General features: G+C 42.2%; 1 protein-coding gene across 1 annotated transcript; it reads left to right on the plus strand.

Moving 5' to 3' along the window:
* Positions 1 to 13,722: 13,722 nt before the first annotated feature.
* Positions 13,723 to 24,719, plus strand: LOC138358571 (collagen alpha-2(I) chain-like). Its single transcript, XM_069316635.1, has 4 exons — positions 13,723 to 13,770; positions 20,784 to 20,879; positions 21,407 to 21,555; positions 23,840 to 24,719. The coding sequence occupies exons 1-4, from the start codon at positions 13,723 to 13,725 to the stop codon at positions 24,717 to 24,719; spliced, it is 1,173 nt and encodes a 390-aa protein (XP_069172736.1).
* Positions 24,720 to 24,721: the final 2 nt, after the last annotated feature.

Genomic DNA, 24,721 nt, shown 5'->3' on the forward strand with positions numbered 1-24,721 from the left:
CAGGTCACGTCCAGTGTGTCCCAAGACAACAGCTCACACCCAGTGTGTCCCAAGACAACAGATCACGTCCAGTGTGTCCCAAGACAACAGCTCACACCCAGTGTGTCCCAAGACAACAGCTCACGTCCAGTGTGTCCCAAGACAACAGCTCACACCCAGTGTGTCCCAAGACAACAGGTCACGTCCAGTGTGTCCCAAGACAACAGCTCACACCCAGTGTGTCCCAAGACAACAGCTCACACCCAGTGTGTCCCAAGACAACAGCTCACGTCCAGTGTGTCCCAAGACAACAGCTCACGTCCAGTGTGTCTCAAGACAACAGCTCACGCCCAGTGTGTCCCAAGACAACAGCTCACGTCCAGTGTGTCCCAAGACAACAGCTCACGTCCAGTGTGTCCCAAGACAACAGGTCACGTCCAGTGTGTCCCAAGACAACAGGTCACGTCCAGTGTGTCCCAAGACAACAGCTCACGTCCAGTGTGTCCCAAGACAACAAGTCACGTCCAGTGTGTCCCAAGACAACAGCTCACGTCCAGTGTGTCCCAAGACAACAGGTCACGTCCAGTGTGTCCCAAGACAACAGCTCACACCCTGTGTGTCCCAAGACAACAGCTCACACCCAGTGTGTCCCAAGACAACAGGTCACGTCCAGTGTGTCCCAAGACAACAGGTCACGTCCAGTGTGTCCCAAGACAACAGCTCACACCCAGGGTGTCCCAAGACAACACTCACGTCCAGTGTGTCCCAAGACAACAGCTCACACCCAGTGTGTCCCAAGACAACAGGTCACGTCCAGTGTGTCCCAAGACAACAGCTCACGTCCAGTGTGTCCCAAGACAACAGCTCACGTCCAGTGTGTCCCAAGACAACAGCTCACGTCCAGTGTGTCCCAAGACAACAGCTCACACCCAGGGTGTCCCAAGACAAAACACATTCAGCGTGCGAATTAATAAGACAAGACAGAGGGCGTCTGTGTAAAACCAAATAAGACATGGAGGATTGACTCACAGGTTGTGGGGGTGTAGGGAAGGCTGCCCCCCGTCACCCTGGTGCTGGCGAGGGCCGCGGGTGGACGAGGACTCTTCCCCGCTGTCACGGACCAGGCTCTTCAGTGGTGTCTCCCTGCCATCACTACCTTGCCATCGTGCCATCACTACCTTGCCTCCGTGCCATCACTCCGTGCCATCACTGGGTCTTGTTCTGGGCGTGAGAGGGGAAGGGCCACGCTATGTGAGCTCCACGGAAAACAATATATATGTAGGGATATTTCAGTGATACAGGAACTAAACACAGTCAGATAACTTTTAAAGTGTGTCTCAACATATTAACCAATATATCATAGTGATTACCATCCGACCGTTTGTGTTCAAGGAAAAATAAGTGAAATTCGTGTGTAGTCAAGGCCTGCCCTCGTGGTGCCAGGAGGCCTTAGGCGATAGTTGCCAAGTCCTCATTAAATCACATCTCTCGCTTGTGAAACATCGAGTAATCAGTGCCCATAGTGCTAAGCTCACTATGCAAAACCTGTCTATTATAACAAAAATTAAGATAACATATTTTAATATCAAGTGAACAAATTATACACAAAATAAGTCCGTCGTGTGTATGTAAACAAGGGCCATTTGGAGGTAGGCCCACCCCAGTACCCTCTGTGTGTGTATTCTTCCAAATAGTGTAACGTACTCAGGAAACTAGTGCCCAGACACAGAAACTAGACGCCTCCGCTGTAAGATAACTAGTGGGAAAATGCAAGTAATGTAATCTAACAAGTGAACAAAACAAACTAAGAGTGCGACACGTGGTAGCAACACTGGCCGTCCATACAGCCTCCTCCAGGCCTATCTCAAGTTGGTAAACACCCACGGTCAACACCCACGGCCAGCACCCACGGTCAACCCCCCCCCCACCGGTCAACACCCCACCTTGTAAGACCTGGTAAGACCATCACCACTGAACAGAAGTGTTCAAAAAAATGGCTTTGATAAAAACGTGCATAGAATGCAACATGAAGGTAGATTACCAACAGAGCTTTCAATGCCAACTCTGTTCAGCAGCCATACACAAAAAATGTGCCAACATGACTAACAATTCAAGGAGAAATGGTCCCAGTGACCACTCTGTGTACTGGCTCTGCAAAAAGGATGATGTAACTTTTTTGAAGATGATGGAAATCCTGGATAAAACTCCTGCCGAAAACAGAGAATTACTAATTAATGCCTGCATAGCAATTTCTAATGTCTTCAAACAAACTGTACATGACACCAAGGTACAACCAGATGCGGCACAGAGCTCGGTGGCAGCGGCGCCTGAGCAGGGCGCGGAGTCGGGGTCACCTGAGCAGAGCTTAGAGTCGGGGATGACTGAGCAGAGCGGGGAGTCGGGGACGCCTGAGCAGGGCGCGGAGTCGGGGATGCCTGAGCAGGGCGCGGAGTCGGGGATGCCTGAGCAGGGCGCGGAGTCAGGGACGCCTGAGCAGGGCGCGGAGTCGAGGAAGCCTGAAGAGGGCGCGGAGTCGGGGACGCCTGAGCAGGGCGTGGAGTCGAGGACCTCTGAGCGGAGCGCGGAGTCGGGGACCCCTGAGCAGAGCGCGGTGTCAACGGCGCCGGAGCAGAGGACGCTGTCACAGACCCAGGAGCAGAGCACAGTGTCGGGGACGCCGCAGCAGAGTGCGGTCCCTGGCAAAGGGAAACAAACAAAACAAGGCCCCAAAATCTGTTGGTATTACAAATGTAATAGCATGGGGAATCAACCTGTAAGCATGGGGAATCGGGAAGAACAAATGGAACATGCAAATACGATCACCCTAGAAAGTGCAGAAACCTCCTCAATACAGGTAAATGTACCAAAAGCTGTGAGTTCTTTCACCCAGAAATTTGCAAGAACTCTTTGGACAGGAAAGAGTGCTTCAGTGTTGAATGTCCAGCTTTTCATATAAGAGGTACCAGGCGAATAAAACCGACAGTTCGCCACTATGAAAACAGCCACTACTCCATCGACCGGGATAATTTTTTAGCAAGAGGAAGAGGAGAAGAATGGCTAAAAATGACCAGACTCTACCACCAACTCGGTCAAATGCTAGAGAGGACGCAAACACAGTGGCCTCCTTACCAGAGCCTCAGATATTAATACCAAATAAAGCATCCAGCACTTCCACTAACACGATAACATCATTTATATTTGCCAACATCCAGGGTATAAAAACACGCAAATCCAACAAAGTTCACTTTATAGATGGTCTCCTTCATGAGGCAAATGCAGTGTTTGCAGCCCCAACGGAAACTCACACAAAGGACTACCTTGATGGTGAAATATGGATCTCAGAGTACAATCTTTTCAGATGTGGTAGGAAACACCGGCTGCAGGGTGGGGTCAGCCTCTACATCAAAGACACACTCATCTGTACTGAGCTGCTAAACACCTCAAATGATATGGTGGAAGTGCTGATAGTCAAAATAGAGATCCTAAATGTAGTTGTTGCCCTTGTATATAAGTCGCCGGAGGCAAACCCTCAGCAGTTTAAAGACCCACTAATGAAAATAGAACACTGCTTGGAAAACCTCACAAATCCAGCTCCGAACATCATCCTGCTTGGGGACTTCAACCTACGGCACCTGAAATGGAAGCACCTGGCTAATACAGTAATATCAGAAAGAATACCAGGAAGTAGCCTAAATGAACAGGCACATGCAAATGACCTGCTACGGATGTGCGATAGGCTTGCCTTAAACCAGCAAATAGTAGAACCAACTAGGAAGAACACGCTGGACCTCATTTTCACTAATAATGATGAATTGATCGGGAACATAATGATTACAAAAACCTGTTACTCAGATCACAACTTAATTGAAGTTCTGACAACCATGGGGAATGGACCTTCAAAACCAGTCCAGATTCCCGGTGGAGGAGATTTCAGCAAATTCAACTTCGATAATAAACAGATAAACTGGGAGTAAATAAACCAGGACTTCACAGAAATAAACTGGGAAGAACAGCTAGAAAATGCAAACCTGAACCAGTGCCTGGTAAAAATAAGCTCAGTAGCACTAGAAATATGTTCAACCCGCATACCCTTAAGAAAAAAGAGAAAGAGATGCAGATTGGAACGGGAACGTCGTTCCCTATATAGGCGAAGAAAACGAATCGTGGAACAACTTGAGAGTCGCACCCTATCTCAAGAACGGCGAATAAGGTTAGGTAGAGAAATAGAAACAATTGAACTCAAGCTACAAGAATCATACAAAACCCAGGAGAGGTAAAGAGAGCAAAAGGCCATCAGTGAAATAGAGAGAAATCCGAAATATTTTTTCTCCTATGCAAAATCAAGATCAAAAACCACATCTAGTATCGGGCCCCTGCGAAAGGGAGATGGAACTTTCACCGATGACAACAAAGAAATGAGCGAGTTACTGAGGAAGCAGTACGGCTCTGTTTTCAGCGAGCCATTAAACGCACTAAAGATTGATAACCCAAATGAATTTTTCATGGATATGATACCAACATCAAATCATATATCAGACGTCGCCCTATCCCCACTAGATTTTGAAGAAGCCATAAACAGTATGCCTCTGCACTCTGCACCAGGCCCGGATTCTTGGAACTCCATATTCATCAAGAACTGTAAAAAACCACTATCGCAGGCCCTTCACATTCTGTGGAGACAAAGCCTAGATACTGGCGTTATCCCTGACATACTAAAAACAGCAGAGATAGCACCACTCCATAAAGGAGGAAATAAGGCAGAGGCAAAAAATTACAGACCGATAGCACTAACATCGCACATCATAAAAAATTTTGATGAGGGTGCTAGGAAGTAAGATCACAAAATACATGGAATCACAGCATCTCCATAACCCCGGACAACATGGTTTCAGAACAGGGCGCTCTTGCCTGTCACAGTTGCTGGACCACTATGATATGGCATTAGATGCTATGGAAGACAAATAAAACGCTGATGTAATTTACACAGATTTCGCAAAAGCTTTTGCTAAATGTGACCATGGTGTTATTGCACATAAAATGCGTTCAAAAGGAATTACCGGGAAAATAGGCAGATGGATCTACAATTTCCTGACTATCAGAACCCAATGTGTAATAGTCAACAAAAGAAAATCCAGCCCATCAACCGTGAAGAGCTCAGTCTCCCAAGGTACTGTGCTTGCTCCAGTACTTTTTCTCATCTTCATATCGGACATAGACAAGAACACAACCTATAGCACTGTATCATCCTTTGCAGATGACACTAGGATTTTCATGAGAGTTGGCAACATAGAGGACACGGCAAACCTCCAATCAGATGTAGATGAGGTCTCTCTATGGGCTACAGAAAATAATATGGTGTTTAACGAGGATAAGTTCCAGCTCATGCGCTACGGAAAAATTGAAAATACAAAAACAGAAACCACGTACAAAACTCAGGCAAATCATAACATAGAACGAAAAGGCAATGTAAAGGATCTGGGTGTACTCATGTCGGAAGACCTTACCTTTAAAGAACACAATAAAGTAGCCGTTACAACTGCAAGACAAATGACAGGTTGGATAACAAGAACTTTTCACACTAGAGATGCTATACCGATGATGATACTTTTCAAAACGCTTGTGCTCTCTAGAGTGGAGTACTGCTGCACAATGACAGCCCCTTTCAAAGCTAGAGAAATTGCTGACCTGGAGAGCGTGCAGAGATCCTTTTCTGTTAGAATCCACTCAGTAAAACATCTAAATTACTGGGACTGACTAAAAAGCCTAAATCTGTACTCCCTTGAGCGCAGGCGGGAGAGATACATAATAATTTACACGTGGAAAATAATTGCGGGGCTGGTCCCAAACCTGCACACAGAAATAACATCACATGAGACCAGACGACATGGCAGGATGTGCAGAATACCCCCGTTGAAAAGCAGAGGTGCAACAGGTACTCTGAGAGAGAACTCTATCAACATCAGAGGCCCAAGCCTGTTCAACACGCTTCCACTACACATAAGGGGCATAACTGGCCGACCCCTCACAGTGTTCAAGAGAGAACTGGATAAGCACCTCCATAGGATACCTGATCAACCAGGCTGTGACTCATATGTCAGGCTGCGAGCAGACGCGTCTAACAGCCTGGTTGATCAGTCCAGCAACCAGGAGGCCTGGTCGACGACCGGGCCGCGGGGACGCTAAGCCCCGGAAGCACCTCAAGGTAACCTCAAGGTAACCTGTCCACACAGTACATGCAGGTAAATTCTGGTAAATTTATCGAGACAATAAACAACAATAACTCAGCTATCATTTAGTATAAACTTTGGTCTGGATGGTGTGGAGGCAACTTTAACTCTTGGTCTGGATGGTATGGAGGCAACTTTAACCCTTGGTCTGGATGGTGTGGAGGCAACTTTAACCCTTGGTCTGGATGGTGTGGAGGCAACTTTAACACTTGGACTGGATGGTATGGAGGAAACTTTAACTCTTGGTCTGGATGGTGTGGAGGCAACTTTAACCCTTGGTGTGGGTGGTGTGGAGGCAACTTTAACACTTGGACTGGATGGTATGGAGGCAACTTTAACTCTTGGTCTGGATGGTGTGGCGGCAACATTAGACTCTTGGTCTAGATGGTGTGGAGGCAACATTAACTCTTGGTCTGGATGGTGTGGAGGCAACATTAGACTCTTGGTCTAGATGGTGTGGAGGCAACTTTAACCCTTAGTCTGGATGGTGTGGAGGCAACTTTAACACTTGGACTGGATGGTGTGGAGGAAACTTTATCTCTTGGTCTGATTGGTGTAGAGGCAACTTTAACCCTTTGTCGGAAAACCCGACACCATTTAATAATATTACATTCAACAGGCAGATAATATTGCTGCTGTTGTATACATAAGTTAACCCATAGAAAATATAGCTTGTAGTGGAATTTTCCGTCAATAGAAAACGGGATATCATTGCCACATAGTACTATAAATTCACCAGCTATTCTGTTGGGAATTATTCTTAAATACATTAGTCTTTGGACTTTTACCATCATAAAAACATCTCATTTGAATTAACTTAATTATCAGTATCAAAATAAATTAAATGTGACCCTTCTATCCCTTATTGACATTGGACAAGGAGAGCCACGGCGTCAGTAGTGATGAGTGGTCAGCCATTGTTTGTTAAGACCGAGTCGTTGGAGCGAGTTCAGCTCCTATAATTTCTCTTGGACGAGGTGTTATGGAGATCGGAGTAGTGTTCTGCCATCATCAACACGCTGTCAGCAACCACAAGGGAAGTGTCCTTCCGAAACCAATTTTTCTAATAATTTCTGGCCAGTTAATGTTAGTAGATATAGGGCGAACCGGTTAGAACACAAATAATCGACTTAATAAAGGTAATTAAGCCTTGGTCCTTATATTATCTATTAAACAGTGTTTTCTCTGATATAGCTGTCATATATTAGGATTCCAGCTTGACAGCTAGTGCCCTTTGACAGGAACAAGAAGAGGAAGCAAGAAGACTTGGTATATCAGTGACCAGGGTGATGGAAACTAGCCTCAAACGAGGATAATTTGGTGTCTACATCCTAGTTATATCTGGTGGATTAAGGCTGCTGTACAATAAGATAAGGCACCTCTAATGTATACTAATATATGTAGTTAATACTGTAGTTTGATTGGCTGCATATATATAAATTTAATATGAAACCCCCTAATGTGTAAGGATCGATTTGTGAGATTATTGCAGAAATACAGTCCACTTAACATGCAACCCGTTCTCACACAAGACAGCACATATATGACTTAATGCTTAAAGTCAATATGTTGAATATGAATTAGTAAATATGTGATATATTCCCAGTTACTTTTTTTACCAAGGCCCAAACTCTTCCTCACGTACCAATTTACGTGTCACAGTACCCGTCCGTCAACATAGATAGCAGAATATTCGTGATTGGTTCAATTATAAGGAAAATTGTAGTTTTCAGGTCCCACATGGGTTGTGAAATTTACCTACTGTTGTCCATGCTCTTATAATATTACAGATCAGCTATATCCTATTGAAGGCTCGTAGTTTTGTTTTGAGAAATATTAGTTGTTCTTAGTAAATTATAATAAGCACTATAAATTATTACATAGAATAACAGTGCTTCACCAATCAATATTATATACCATAGTTTGGCTTTAAAAATCTTTAAAGAATGTTTTGTAGGAACGCTAACAGAAAACGATGTTACATTTGAATGTCTATTGGGTAAACTACTGCAAACAGGACGGTATTGTGTCTACTATACCAACTATAGCTAGGATGGGTATATTGTCACCTACCGCATTTTAGGTGGGAAAGGGGTCCAATACCACCCACAGGATGGGTATGAGGGTCACATCCACCCACAGGATGAGTATGGGGATCACATCCACCCACAGGAAGGGTATGGGGTCCAATACCACCCACAGGATGAGTATGGCGTCCACTACAACCCACAGGATGGGTATGGGGCTCCAACCACCCATAGAATGGGTATGGGACTCCAACCACAAATAAAATGGGTATAGGGTCCAATAACACCCACTGGATGTTTAAGGCGTCCATTGCCGCGCGTCGAGCTCGAAAACCGCAGCATTCATCTCAGAACCATGCCTATTTCACACAGATTCCTTAATAAACGTAAGAGTTTTATATGTCACAAGAAAGATAGAAATATAAGCTTCATTCTAAATACCTTACCATGGGCATATTTAAATTTAAAGCGAAGATACGTGTACTTTTATAATAGCCGAGCTTTAACCCCGGACAGATTGATCGACCGAGCAACTCTCTCAGAACAATGTTTATTTCACGTGAATTCGTTAATAAACATATATGTTTTATATGTCTCAAGAAAGGCAGACATATAAGCTTCACTTTAAACACTTTACCATAGACATATTTAAAGTTCTAATGAAGATACATGTATTTTAAAAATTACGGAGCTCCCACCCCGTACAGACTGAACGACAGAGCAACTCTCTCTCAGATCAATGTTTATTTCACGTAAATTCGTTAATAAACACAAGTGTTTTATATGTCTTAAGCAAGATAGAAATAAGAGCTTCATTTTCAATACATTACAATAGACATATTTATAGCTCAAGTGAAGATACATATGTTTTTATAGTAGCGCTCAGTAGCTTGTCGGGCATGGAGTGCAGACGCCTACGCACTTGCCGATATATTGTATAATTATCAAAGATACGCTAATAAAGCCTAAAATCTTATATGCCTCCAGAAAGACCGAGATATGAACATTATTATGATTTCACCAAATGAAATATATCATGTTCGAGAACAAAGATATATCAATTTTAAATTAAGTTTCGACAATGCTCGGGCGAGAGAGAGGGAGCGACTCTCGCCCCATCTATTGGAGATTCTGTCCACTAAAGACCCAAAGCTACTCAAACCCTCCTAGCATTATTTAAGTAATGAAGTAATATGGTATATTTACTATAATGTGGGTGCTGAATGCAGAACATGAGAAAACATATATTTACTCCAAACTAATATAATTTCATTATGAAATAAGTAAATAAGTAGCATCAAAGGAAGTCGACGGTCCAAGCGTCAATGTTGTGGAACGACTTATCCAAGATATATCGTTGTTTGGAAAGTGTTTGTTGGCATATCCAGTTGTCGCACTTCTCTGCACAAATTATCACAAATTTAAATTATAATGTTAACAAGTAGAATACGTATTTTTAATAAAATCTAACATAGCTAGCCAGAAAACATTTAACATTTATTAAAAAAATATATGTTTGGAAGTTAAATCGACTTCATAGGACAATAGTGTTGTTATATATACTCGTTATTCGTTGACATGCGTTCGCTACTTAAACTACCATGTACTGTACTTATGTGAAATCTCCCATGTCTCTTCGCACATCTCACCGAACCCTACAGGCTCTGTGATATATTGCTTAATTAATTGAGATTCACAAATAAAGCTTATAATTGTATATGTTATCAAAAAGGCAGAGCTTATTTTAGTTCATTTATTATGCACCCCATACCCATCCTATGGGCGATAGTGGAGTGTTACAGAGGCGCATAATGGGCTCAGGGACTGAGCCCCACAATTCATATAGCCAAGGAAGTTATAATCTTGATAAGCTAGTTACAAAAGTCAATGCACATTGTCAAATCAACAATGGGCTCGAGACCGACCACAAGTACAGTTTATAATTTAAGCAACTGACATATATGGAGGGCTAGTGTCACAATTGATTTGTTTATCCTACACATAACCCCCTCTCCCCCATCCAATGGGCAGCGGTGGATAGGTTACAATCAAGTCGTTTTTTGCGTTTTATTCAGAGATTAGATCTTATTGGGTGAGGAAAGATATTCATATTTTAAAGAAGGCTTCTTGGCTGGTGCTCTCCATTGATGGAAAATCTACAACCTTTTGAAAATCAATGTTAGTTTGATCTAGATATTGTAATTAACGAAAGTATTTATGTCATCTGAAAGGTAGAAATATAGGCTACATCTAAAATCCTTTGTCATAAATATAACTGAAGTGAAAACGAAGATATATGCGTTTTGATAGTTACTTGATGGCTAGCTCTGAGAGTGTGAAGCCCTGCACACCAGCCAATAAATTGTATAATTAGTTTCCATATATTTTAATTAATCTTAAAAATCTATATGTCAGAAGAAAGGAAGATGTAGCCGTTAATATGACAACATTTAAAAATATATATATCTTAAGTTAAATAAATAATATCACCTTATCGCCGGTGTCCGGACACATAAAAATTATCTAGGTATCAGTATCCAGCCAGGCGGGGATCACAGGCTGCACAATACTGATAAATTATGTAATGCACTACTTGTGGTCCATCTCGAACCCATTTATGATGTGACGACTTATAGTGAATTTTGTAACTAGCTCATCAAGATTGTAACTTGCTTAGCTAAATGATTTGTGGGGTTCGGTCCATTCATTTTCTTTCTTTATTATGCACCCCATAATACACATCCCGTGGGCGGTGGTGTAAAGGATTACAGAGGCACATAATCGGTTCAGGAACTGAACCCTCTAGTTCGTTTAGCTAAGCAAATAACAATCTTTTGACGCTAGTTACAAAATTATTAATGTACACATACTTATGCATACATGTACATATTCATACGTATACATATATACATACACATACATATTTAATCACCCACACAAATACACACATCAGTAATCTTTTGTGTCACAAGTGATTCAACAAGAGGCTCACAACAGTCACTATACAAGGCACTTTACATCTATAGTGAGTCGCACAGTTACTAGTCTTGCTCCACACCCACCCAACTGGGCGGCAGCTTTACAGTCATGTGCTCCACACCCACCCAACTGGGCGGCAGCTTTACAGTTATGTGTTCCACACCCACCCAACTGGGCGGCAGCTTTACAGTCATGTGCTCCACACCCACCCAACTGGGCGGCAGCTTTACAGTCATGTGCTCCACACCCACCCAACTGGGCGGCAGCTTTACAGTCATGTACTCCACACCCACCCAACTGGGCGGCAGCTTTACAGTCATGTGCTCCACACCCACCCAACTGGGCGGCAGCTTTACAGTCATGTGCTCCACACCCAGCCAACTGGGCGGCAGCTTTACAGTCATGTGCTCCACACCCACCCAACTGGGCGGCTGCTTTACAGTCATGTGCTCCACACCCACCCAACTGGGCGGCTGCTTTACAGTCATGTGCTCGACACCCACCCAACTGGGCGGCAGCTTTACAGTCATGTGCTCCACACCCACCCAACTGGGCGGCAGCTTTACAGTCATGTGTATGCATTACCTACAGTAAGCAAATTTTGGATACTTCGCTAAGATTTCGGGCAGCACATCATTATGAATGAAGTACTTACACATTTCATGGACACTATTGATGTTGTTATCTTTAAATTCCGCTATTTTTCACATTCCATTATATAATGACTCAAAGTATGCGAATAGTTCTGCTGACAGAGTTTACATTTAGTCAAATCTAGATCATCAGATGTTACAAACTTCCAGAGGTACTTGTAGCCGAGCCTAAACCTAGCAGTGGTAACATCTAGAAGTCTGCTAGCATTATTGGATGACCCATAGACGAGCGATTCATCAAAGTTTATACAATATTGTGAAATTGAGAGTCAGTGTAGTAACATAAATTGGTAAATAATAAATATTGTAAGTTAAGAATCTGATGCATGTGTGTGTGTTGGGGGGGGCGGGGGTTATACCCTTGGTAAGCGAGAGTGGAAAGTAACCTTAGACGTACTGCGGTCAATGTGGGGGGGGGGGGAGGGGGAGGGAGGGTGGGAGAGTCAAATCCACCCTCCAACATCTGGACATAGTACCAGCAGCCTCCACAACACTCCATCAGCCTCCAGCTGATGCTTGTAGATGCTTCATCTAACCTCACTTATGTCACACATTAACCTACAGTTCCTGTGATATTTAAACTCCTCATCACAGTGGCGTCTCACCAATATAAACTGTATTGGATTTTGTCCCGAAATAGCTATATGCTGACTGGACGTGTATGTATGTATGTATGTATGTATGTATGTATGTATGTATGTATGTATGTATGTATGTATGTATGTATGCATGCATGTATGTATGTATGTATGTATGCATGTATGAATGGATAGATGTATGTATGTACGCATGCATGCATGTATGTATGTATGCATGCATGTATGCATGCATGTATGTATGTATGTATGTATGTATGTATGTATGTATGTATGTATGTATGTATGTATGTATGTATGTATGTATGTACGCATGAATGTATGTATGTATGTATGTATGTGTGTATGTATGTATGTATGTATGTATGTATGTATGTATGTATGTATGCATGTGTGTATGTATGTATGTATGTATGTATGTATGCATGTGTGTATGTATGTATTCCCAATCACGTTAAAGACTCCCCCTCTATCATCCAGTTAAAGAGAAAAACAACTATACTAAATAATCAACTCCTTGTAACTTTAATTATGCTGACCTTCCTGTCTGTATTCAGACTGAGCCTACCATCATTAAAGGTGATTATAACGCTAGCCATAGGAACATTGGTAATTCGCAGTTCAGTAATCGTAACGGCAACCAACTGGTGTCACTATTAGGTAGTCACGATGATGCACAGATTGTGGGTGACCTTGAACCAACGCATATCTACGGAGGTATTCTTGATCTATGTCTCGGTGTCAACGTCTCCCACACCGTGTGTGCCTCGTCAATAGTGCCAGATATGGCGTCTGATCATCTGGCCATATTAGCCACTGTAAGCATTGGCAGCTCTATCCTCCCTGGTGGAGTGTTCAAGCGGAAGAGGCTGGCTGTGCCCATCGATCAACGAGACAATCTTGTTGCTCATGTGTCAGATTGGTGCAGTTCATCTGAGCCTTCATCAGTTGAAGATTTTAACAATGAGCTCACAGGTACTATCGAGCAGTTTATAGAATCACTTGATTCATCGTCCAGGCCACGTAACCCAAATTACACTGGTCATAGCACTTATGCTTATTATAATGATTCTAAATTGCATGCACTAAAACGCACTGCCAGAATAATTGGACTAGCTTGTAGAAGGACCCGCACTGCTGAAATGCTTCGGCTCTTTCAAGCGGCTCTGGCTAAGGCCAGGGAACGTATGGTGGAGCTGAGGCAGACAGACTGGGAAACTTTTGTCCGTGGTCTCAATTCTCACACGCCACTAAGTCGGGCATGGAAGGATATCAACAAGATCAAATGGAAAAATCCTGCAGAGATCTCGTACCCTAATCCTCTGCACAGAGCAAATGATCTTGTTGATGCTTGGGCCACGACTTCCAGCTTTGACAGTCTTCCTCTACCCTCACAGAATGAATTAAATGATAGATATACTGATAGAGCAAGGTTCCTTGACTTCATGCTTCATCAAGAGGATGACTGTGACATGCTTTTTACTGAATACAAACTAGATTCTGCTCTACATAAAGGCAAAGCTACATCACCCGGGGAGGATGGAGTTACTTACGGCATACTGCTTATGCTTCTGCTAGTTCCAAGGAATACCTTTCTTCAATTGTATAATATGAGCTATGTAACTGGGGAGCTTCCTAAGTCATGGACCAACAGTGTTATTATTCCCATTCCTAAACCTCACCAGCCGAGTGCTTTATGCCCAGTCTCCCTCACTAGTTGTCTCTATAAGTGTCTTGAGAAGATGGTTCTCAACCGTCTCCTTTACAAAATTAATAATATGTTGTCTCCCCAGATATATGGCTTTATGCATGGAAAGAGTGTACATCACTGTATTACCACATTCCTCACCCTGCATACTGATAGGTCATATACCACTTTCCTAGATCTTAAGTCAGCCTTTGACATTGCTAACCCACACGTCATTATGAGAGAACTTGCTAAAATGAATGTTGGAATGTTAATGTTAAAAATTGTTCAAACTGAAATAAATATATAACACTCTACGGTACAGTTGTGTTTAATTATGTTTTGCGATTCCTATGGAAAAGGTATTTGTGCACCAAGTACTACTAGGTCATTATGAGATATGCTGAATGTTGTCAATATACCATCTGAATACGCTTCACTTTGCGTTAATCATTGGACGTCCTAATGATTAAGGTCCCCAAAAGGACTTAATCAGACCTCAGTGGATAATTTTACTCTCCCTCTCTCTCTCTCTCTCTCTCTCTCCCTCTCTCTCTCTCTCTCTCTCTCTCTCTCTCTCTCTGTCTCTCTCTCTCTCTCTCTCTCTCTCTCTCTCTCTCTCTCTCTCTCTCTCTCTCTCTCTCTCTCTCTCTCTCTCTCTCTCTCTCTCTCTCTCTCTCTCTCTCAGAGCATCCCCTTATGTGTTGTATGTGGGTGCTGAAGTTCAGTCTCTTGTCTATGTATAGGTGAAGGAACTTTCCATAATTGTTATTGCTAATGTTTACTTGTAATACTGGGTATACATCCGGTGTTCTTACCCTCGACCGCGGCGAGGGTAAGCCGTGGCCGTATGGTCTGAAACCCACAAATATTTACAATGGGGGGTGGGGGGGGGGATAACATTTCCTCTTCAAGCACGCGCACACAAATGAACTATGTTACTTAACTGGAAGCACTCGTACAACATAATTTACACGATTTCTCAGGATAATTATACTTCTTACCAGCATATATACAGTATAGTACCTAGGAGGTTCTCTTCAATGATATCTAAGATAATTAAAAGAACCCAAGCAAACCACTGTGGAAATGTGCAGGACAAACATATCAATTGTGACACTAGCTCTTCACTTATTGCATTTGCTTAATTTAGAAACTGTACTTGTGGTCGATCTCGAACCTATGTTGTTGATGTGACGATGTGTTATGAATTTTGTGGCTAGCTCCTCAAGATTGTAACTTGCTTAGATAAATAAATTGTGTGTTCAGTCCCTGAACCCATTATGTGATAAATTTACTAAACTAAAAACTATAGTCTGGCGACGAAGCCTGAACTGCATAATGTAAATAGGGATTAACCAGAAAAAGATATAGGTGAAGAATAACATCAGGTAACTGCGTTAATTACAATATTAGATCAAACTAACATTGATTTTCAAAAGGTTGTAGATTTTCCATCAATGGAGAGCATCAGCCAAGAAGCCTTCTTTAAAATATGAATATCTTTCCTCACCCAATAAGATCTAATCTCTGAATAAAACGCAAAAAACGACTTGATTGTAACCTATCCACCGCTGCCCATTGGATGGGGGAGAGGGGGTTATGTGTAGGATAAACAAATCAATTGTGACACTAGCCCTCCATATATGTCAGTTGCTTAAATTATAAACTGTACTTGTGGTCGGTCTCGAGCCCATTGTTGATTTGACAATGTGCATTGACTTTTGTAACTAGCTTATCAAGATTATAACTTCCTTGGCTATATGAATTGTGGGGCTCAGTCCCTGAGCCCATTATGCGCCTCTGTAACACTCCACTATCGCCCATAGGATGGGTATGGGGTGCATAATAAATGAACTAAAATAAGCTCTGCCTTTTTGATAACATATACAATTATAAGCTTTATTTGTGAATCTCAATTAATTAAGCAATATATCACAGAGCCTGTAGGGTTCGGTGAGATGAGCGAAGAGACATGGGAGATTTCACATAAGTACAGTACATGGTAGTTTAAGTAGCGAACGCATGTCAACGAATAACGAGTATATATAACAACACTATTGTCCTATGAAGTCGATTTAACTTCCAAACATATATTTTTTTAATAAATGTTAAATGTTTTCTGGCTAGCTATGTTAGATTTTATTAAAAATACGTATTCTACTTGTTAACATTATAATTTAAATTTAAATAAATTTAAGAAACATGAATATGAAAAGAAAGTTAGGATTGGCCTAGTTTCAAGGGAAGTAGCTAAAAGGTACTCATCAATGCTTACCAGTATCATAAGAAAGGCAAAACTTGCATATTATGTGAATAGATTCAATGAAGCAAAAGGTAACATGAAAAACACTTGGAAAACTATCTCTAGTATCCTAGGAACTAAACAACACTCACATAACCAAATAAAACTCTACAAGGATGGGGATATACCGTCAACTGATTTAGAAATGGCAAATGAATTTAATAGTTTCTTTTCATCGGTTGGTGCTAATCTTGCCAGTAAAATCCCACAGACTCAGACACATATTAACACATATCTCTCAGGCAGCTATCCAAACTCTCTTCTCCTTTCACCAATCAGCCCGGCAGATGTTGTGTCCATCATACACTCTCTAAAAACCAAGGCAGGGAACACCAGTGAAATTCCGTCCATTGTGTACAAGAGAGCCTCCCATGCCCTTGCCCCACCCATAGCACTACTGTTCAACAAATCTATAGTGTCACACCTTCCCTGATATCCTCAAAAAAGCAAGAGTAACGCCAGTCCATAAAGGAGGCAATCCGGCGGACATAAACAATTATAGACCAATATCAAATCTACCCATTCTATCAAAAATATTTGAAAAAATTATTTACAAACAGCTCTATTCCTACCTCGTAAAATTCGACATACTCAGCCCCTGCCAGTTTGGCTTCCGGTCCCAAAAGAGTACCAATGATGCAATCATTAGTCTCCTTGACATTATCTACTCAGCCCTTGACAAAAATGAGTTTCCGATTGGACTCTTCATTGACCTAAGAAAAGCCTTTGATACTGTTAATCACAACTACCTCTTATTTAAACTCCAGCATTATGGAATCCGAGGCCTTGCCCTTGACTACATCCGATCCTATCTTAGTGACAGACACCAATATGTAACCATCAATGATACAACTTCTTCCACTCTACCAATTACCGTTGGAGTGCCACAGGGCAGCATCTTAGGACCTCTTCTATTTCTTATATATATAAACGATCTGCCTAATGTCTCTAATATTCTCAAACCTATAATGTTTGCTGACGATACTACCCTTATCTACTCAAACCTCAACCCACATACACTAAATAATGTTGTGAATAATGAATTAAAAAAAGTCCACTTATGGATGTCAACGAACAAACTAACATTAAACATCGAAAAGACTTACTACATCTTATTTGGAAACAAATCATCAAATGCAATTCAGCTACAGATAGAAAACATTAACATCAGTAATAAAAATGATGGCAAGTTTCTTGGCCTATTCCTAGACAAGAGACTCAACTTCAGCACCCACATTCAACACATAACTAAGAAAGTCTCTAAGACAGTTGGTATACTCTCCAAAATCAGATATTATGTTCCTAACTCTGCTCTCCTCTCACTATATTATGCACTAATCTACCCCTATCTTAATTATGGTATCTGTGCATGGGGGTCTACCACTGCAAACCACCTTAAGCCCATCATCACACAGCAAAAATCTGCTATCAGAATAATAACTAACTCTGCTTTCAGACAACACTCAGCTCCCTTGTTTAAATCTCTAAACTTGCTAAATATTAACTCCCTCCACACATTCTCTTGTGTCAACTACATTTACAAAACCCTGTTCTTAAATGCAAACCATGCTCTGAAACTCTCCCTGGACAGATGTAATAGGACCCATTATCACCACACCAGAAATAAATATCTCTTTGATATCCCCAGGGTCAAACTTAATCTGTGTAAACACTCTATGCAAATTAAGGGACCTAGTCTATGGAACTCACTCCCTAGTGAATTGAAAAACTGTAAAACTTTTGCCTTATTTAAAAGCAAAACCAAAAAGTACCTAACTTCATCTATTTAGTTTCCTACACTGAGCTTTAATTTGCTCTGTACCTAATGGTACCCAATCTCCTAATTTTTATGTAATATCAAACAACCTTATCATTGTGTTCATTGCTGTCTTCTTTTATGTGCTAGCCATATGCTGTATTGTGACTACCAATTTTTGTCAACTACCATTCAAGCTGTCATTGCAATCAATCTTATATTGTTTCTGCTGTATTGTGCCTACCAATTTGTTGTCAACTACCATTTTAAGCTGTCATTGCAATCAATCATAGCTACCTATGTGCTTTAATATACTGTACCTATAATTTTCTCTCATCTTTTTTTTTTTTCATTCCATGTAATCTGTTATCATTTTTTTGTCTATAAATTTTGCAAGTATTTACCTCCTTAAAATTTTCTTAGATTAAGGACCTGCCCGAAACGCTGCGCGTGCTAGTGGCTTTACAAGACTGTAATTACCATAATTGTATCCTCACATTCCTTATGTACATTCTTGTATATGCATAAATAAAAATAAATAAAAATTGTGATAATTTGTGCAGAGAAGTGCGACAACTGGATATGCCAACAAACACTTTCCAAACAACGATATATCTTGGATAAGTCGTTCCACAACATTGACGCTTGGACCGTTGACTTCCTTTGATGCTACTTATTTACTTATTTCATAATGAAATTATATTAGTTTGGAGTAAATATATGTTTTCTCATGTTCTGCATTCAGCACCCACATTATAGTAAATATACCATATTACTTCATTACTTAAATAATGCTAGGAGGGTTTGAGTAGCTTTGGGTCTTTAGTGGACAGAATCTCCAATAGATGGGGCGAGAGTCGCTCCCTCTCTCTCGCCCGAGCATTGTCGAAACTTAATTTAAAATTGATATATCTTTGTTCTCGAACATGATATATTTCATTTGGTGAAATCATAATAATGTTCATATCTCGGTCTTTCTGGAGGCATATAAGATTTTAGGCTTTATTAGCGTATCTTTGATAATTATACAATATATCGGCAAGTGCGTAGGCGTCTGCACTCCATGCCCGACAAGCTACTGAGCGCTACTATAAAAACATATGTATCTTCACTTGAGCTATAAATATGTCTATTGTAATGTATTGAAAATGAAGCTCTTATTTCTATCTTGCTTAAGACATATAAAACACTTGTGTTTATTAACGAATTTACGTGAAATAAACATTGATCTGAGAGAGAGTTGCTCTGTCGTTCAGTCTGTACGGGGTGGGAGCTCCGTAATTTTTAAAATACATGTATCTTCATTAGAACTTTAAATATGTCTATGGTAAAGTGTTTAAAGTGAAGCTTATATGTCTGCCTTTCTTGAGACATATAAAACATATATGTTTATTAACGAATTCACGTGAAATAAACATTGTTCTGAGAGAGAGTTGCTCGGTCGATCAATCTGTCCGGGGTTAAAGCTCGGCTATTATAAAAGTACACGTATCTTCGCTTTAAATTTAAATATGCCCATGGTAAGGTATTTAGAATGAAGCTTATATTTCTATCTTTCTTGTGACATATAAAACTCTTACGTTTATTAAGGAATCTGTGTGAAATAGGCATGGTTCTGAGATGAATGCTGCGGTTTTCGAGCTCGACGCGCGGCAATGGACGCCTTAAACATCCAGTGGGTGTTATTGGACCCTATACCCATTTTATTTGTGGTTGGAGCCCCATACCCATTCTATGGGTGGTTGGAGCCCCATACCCATCCTGTGGGTTGTAGTGGACGCCATACTCATCCTGTGGGTGGTATTGGACCCCATACCCTTCCTGTGGGTGGATGTGATCCCCATACTCATCCTGTGGGTGGATGTGACCCTCATACCCATCCTGTGGGTGGTATTGGACCCCTTTCCCACCTAACAGGCGGTAGGTGACAATATACCCATCCTAGCTATAGTTGGTATAGTAGACACAATACCGTCCTGTTTGCAGTAGTTTACCCCATAGACATTCAAATGTAACATCGTTTTCTGTTAGCGTTCCTACAAAACATTCTTTAAAGATTTTTAAAGCCAAACTATGGTATATAATATTGATTGGTGAAGCACTGTTATTCTATGTAATAATTTATAGTGCTTATTATAATTTACTAAGAACAACTAATATTTCTCAAAACAAAACTACGAGCCTTCAATAGGATATACCTGATCTGTAATATTATAAGAGCATGGACAACAGTAGGTAAATTTCACAACCCATGTGGGACCTGAAAACTACAATTTTCCTTATAATTGAACCAATCACGAATATTCTGCTATCTATGTTGACGGACGGGTACTGTGACACGTAAATTGGTACGTGAGGAAGAGTTTGGGCCCTGGTAAAAAAAGTAACTGGGAATATATCACATATTTACTAATTCATATTCAACATATTGACTTTAAGCATTAAGTCATATATGTGCTGTCTTGTGTGAGAACGGGTTGTAACATCATACCATTTGCTATCAAAGTATATAAATTAATGTAAATATAAATTCTATATAAATTCATATAAATTAAATAAATATAAATCTCACAGGTCGGTTCCCACACCCTTGGTCTGGATGGTGTGGAGGCAACTTTAGACTCTTGGTCTGGATGGTGTGGAGGCAACTTTAGACTTTTGGTCTGGATGGTGTGGAGGCAACTTTAGACTCTTGGTCTGGATGGTGTGGAGGCAACTTTAGACTCTTGGTCTGGATGGTGTGGAGGCAACTTTAGACTCTTGGTCTGGATGGTGTGGAGGCAACTTTAGACTCTTGGTCTGGATGGTGTGGAGGCAACTTTAGACTCTTGGTCTGGATGGTGTGGAGGCAACTTTAGACTCTTGGTCTGGATGGTGTGGAAGCAACTTTAACCCTTGGTCTGGATGGTGTGGAGGCAACTTTAGACTCTTGGTCTGGATGGTGTGGAGGCAACTTTAGACTCTTGGTCTGGATGGTGTGGAGGCAACTTTAGACTCTTGGTCTGGATGGTGTGGAGGCAACTTTAGACTCTTAGTCTGGATGGTGTGGAGGCAACTTTAGACTCTTGGTCTGGATGGTGTGGAGGCAACTTTAGACTCTTGGTCTGGATGGTGTGGAGGCAACTTTAGACTCTTGGTCTGGATGGTGTGGCGGCAACTTTAGACTCTTGGTCTGGATGGTGTGGCGGCAACTTTAGACTCTTGGTGTGGATGGTGTGGCGGCAACTTTAACCCTTGGTCTGGATGGTGTGGCGGCAACTTTAACCCTTGGTCTGGATGGTGTGGCGGCAACTTTAACCCTTGGTCTGGATGGTGTGGCGGCAACTTTTAGCACTAGGTCTGGATGGTGTGGAGGCAACTGGAAGCCTCCTAGTAGGACAATATCCAAGAATAACGTTGGTTCTTCATTGAATCTACGTTATCAACGCTATTTTAACTTTTAATCCTCATTTATAGTCCAGAGTTAGGGTTAAATTGGCTCTGATCTTGGATATTATCCCTACCAGGTACTAAACTATGTGCTATGTACATAGTTCATAGGTACTACCAGGTACTATGACTAAAGAGGTTTCGAACCTGGACACTTAGTGTGTTGCTGTAAACCGTCATCGATGACGTCACAACATTCAGGCCATACTAATTCATATAATATATTCCCCGATGGCGCAGTGGTAAGACACTCGCCCAGCGCTACGGGAGCAGTTTGGCGATCCTCCCCTCCCAGGGTTCGTATCCTGGCTGGTGAGGATTGTCTTGGCGCCAATCCTTAACTGTAGCCATTGGTCACCCAACAGAGAATGGGTACTTGGTTGTTAAACGATTTGGCGGATTGTATTCCAGGGTAAATTACGATTAAGGACTTGCCCGGAACGCTATGCATGCTAGTTGCTTTGTAAAAACTCATATTATATATATATATATATATATATATATATATATATATATATATATATATATATATATATATATATATATATATATATATATATATATATATATATAATCATTTTTATTTCTAGTTCGACGCGACACTTGAACGCGTTTCGTAATAACTTATTACATTTTCAAAGACTTTAGTTTACACACACACACACAACTATAACCTGCAAACACTAAACAGAGTTTTACTATGCTATCATTTAAACAGCTTTTATCTTATATACTCGCATTTGGGTGAAGTGATATGTTATAACAGTTTTGGATGACATGAACAAAACTTTCAACACAAGACAGAGCAAATTTTCAACACAAGATAGAACACGAAATATTGGGTAGTATTGGGTAAAGTTAAAGGGGAAGAATGGAAGTAACTGCAAAGGGCCTATTGGCCCATATTTCTTGATGCTTCTATATTGGTGCGGAGTCTTGAAGTGGGTGGAATATAGTTGTGCATTAATTGGCTGTTGATTGCTGGTATTGACTTCTTGATGTGTAGTGCCTCGCAGATGTCAAGCCGCCTGCTATCGCTGTATCTATCGATGATTTCTGTGTTGTTTGTGAAGACTATCTCTGGTGATAGTCTGGTTGTGGGAAGAGATTATATGTTCCTTAATGGAGCCCTGTTGCTTATGCATCGTTAATCGCCTGGAAAGAGATGTTGTTGTCTTGCCTATATACTGAGTTCTTTGAGGCTTACGGTCCCCAAGTGGGCATTTGAAGGAATAGACGACGTTGGTCTCTTTTAAAGCGTTCTGCTTTGTATCTGGAGAGTTTCTCATGAGTAGGTTAGCCGTTTTTTTGGTTTTATAGTAAATCGTCAATTGTATCTTCTGATTTTTGTCTGTAGGGATAACGATCCTATTAACAATATCTTTCAGGACCCTTTCCTCCGTTTTATGAGCTGTGGAAAGAAGTTACTGTAAAATTGTCTAATAGGGGGTACAGGTGTAGTGTTAGTTGTCTCTTCAGAGGTTGCATGGCGTTTCACCTTCCTTCTTATGATGTCTATATAACTTAGATCCATTTTTAATAGATCAATTAAAGGACGATTTAAGTAGGATCATTGGAACACATTTGTCTCACTAATTCATTGTAAATATTTACTATTTTATGCTATGATTATCTATGTGCAGATGTGCAGTACCTGGTAGTCTAGGTGGTGTAGGAGTACCTGGTAGTCTGGGTGGTGTAGGAGTACCTGGTAGTCTGGGTGGTGTGGGTGTACCTGGTAGTCTGGGTGGTGTGGGAGTACCTGGCAGTCTGGGTGGTGTGGGAGTACCTGGTAGTCTGGGTGGTGTAGGAGTACCTGGCAGTCTGGGTGGTGTGGGTGTACCTGGTAGTCTGGGTGGTGTGGGAGTACCTGGTAGTCTGGGTGGTGTGGGTGTACCTGGTAGTCTGGGTGGTGTGGGTGTACCTGGTAGTCTGGGTGGTGTGGGTGTACCTGGTAGTCTGGGTGGTGTGGGTGTACCTGGTAGTCTGGGTGGTGTGGGAGTACCTGGTAGTCTGGGTGGTGTGGGAGTACCTGGTAGTCTGGGTGGTGTGGGAGTACCTGGTAGTCTGGGTGGTGTGGGAGTACCTGGTAGTCTGGGTGGTGTGGGTGTACCTGGTAGTCTGGGTGGTGTGGGAGTACCTGGTAGTCTGGGTGGTGTGGGTGTTCCTGGTAGTCTGGGTGGTGTGGGTGTACCTGGTAGTCTGGGTGGTGTGGGAGTACCTGGTATTCTGGGTGGTGTGGGAGTACCTGGCAGTCTGGGAGCTGAGGGAGTACCTGGTAGTCTGGGTGGTGTAGCAGTACCTGGTAGTCTGGGAGGTGTGGGAGTACCTGGTAGTCTGCGTGGTGTGGGAGTACCTGGTAGTCTGGGAGCTGAGGGAGTACCTGGTAGTCTGGGAGGTGTGGGAGTACCTGGCAGTCTGGGTGGTGTGAGAGTACCTGGTAGTCTGGGTGGTGTGGGAGTACCTGGCAGTCTGGGAGGTGTGAGAGTACCTGGTAGTCTGGCAGGTGTGGGAGTACCTGGTAGTCTGGGTGGTGTGGGAGTACCTGGTAGTCTGGGTGGTGTGGGAGTACCGGGCAGTCTGGGAGGTGTGAGAGTACCTGGTAGTCTGGGTGGTGTGGAAGTACCTGGTATTCTGGGTGGTGTGGGAGTACCTGGCAGTCTGGGAGGTGTGAGAGTACCTGGTAGTCTGGGAGGTGTGAGAGTACCTGGTAGTCTGGCAGGTGTGGGAGTACCTGGTAGTCTGGGTGGTATGGGAGTACCTGGTAGCCTGGGTGGTGTGGGAGTACCTGGTAGTCTGGGTGGTGTGGGAGTACCTGGTAGTCTGGGAGGTGTGGGAGTACCGGGTAGTCTGGGAGGTGTGAGAGTACCTGGTAGTCTGGGAGGTGTGGGAGTACCTGGTAGCCTGGGTGGTGTGGGAGTACCTGGTAGTCTAGTTGGTGCGGGTGTACCTTGTAGTCTAGGAGGTGTGGGAGTACCTGGTAGCCTGGGTGGTGTGGGAGTACCTGGTAGCCTGGGTGGTGTGGGAGTACCTGGTAGTCTGGGAGGTGTGGGAGTACCTGGTAGCCTGGGTGGTGTGTGAGT

The sequence above is a fragment of the Procambarus clarkii genome, chromosome 84 (assembly GCF_040958095.1).
Source record: "Procambarus clarkii isolate CNS0578487 chromosome 84, FALCON_Pclarkii_2.0, whole genome shotgun sequence".
Classification (NCBI taxonomy): Eukaryota; Metazoa; Arthropoda; class Malacostraca; order Decapoda; family Cambaridae; genus Procambarus; species Procambarus clarkii.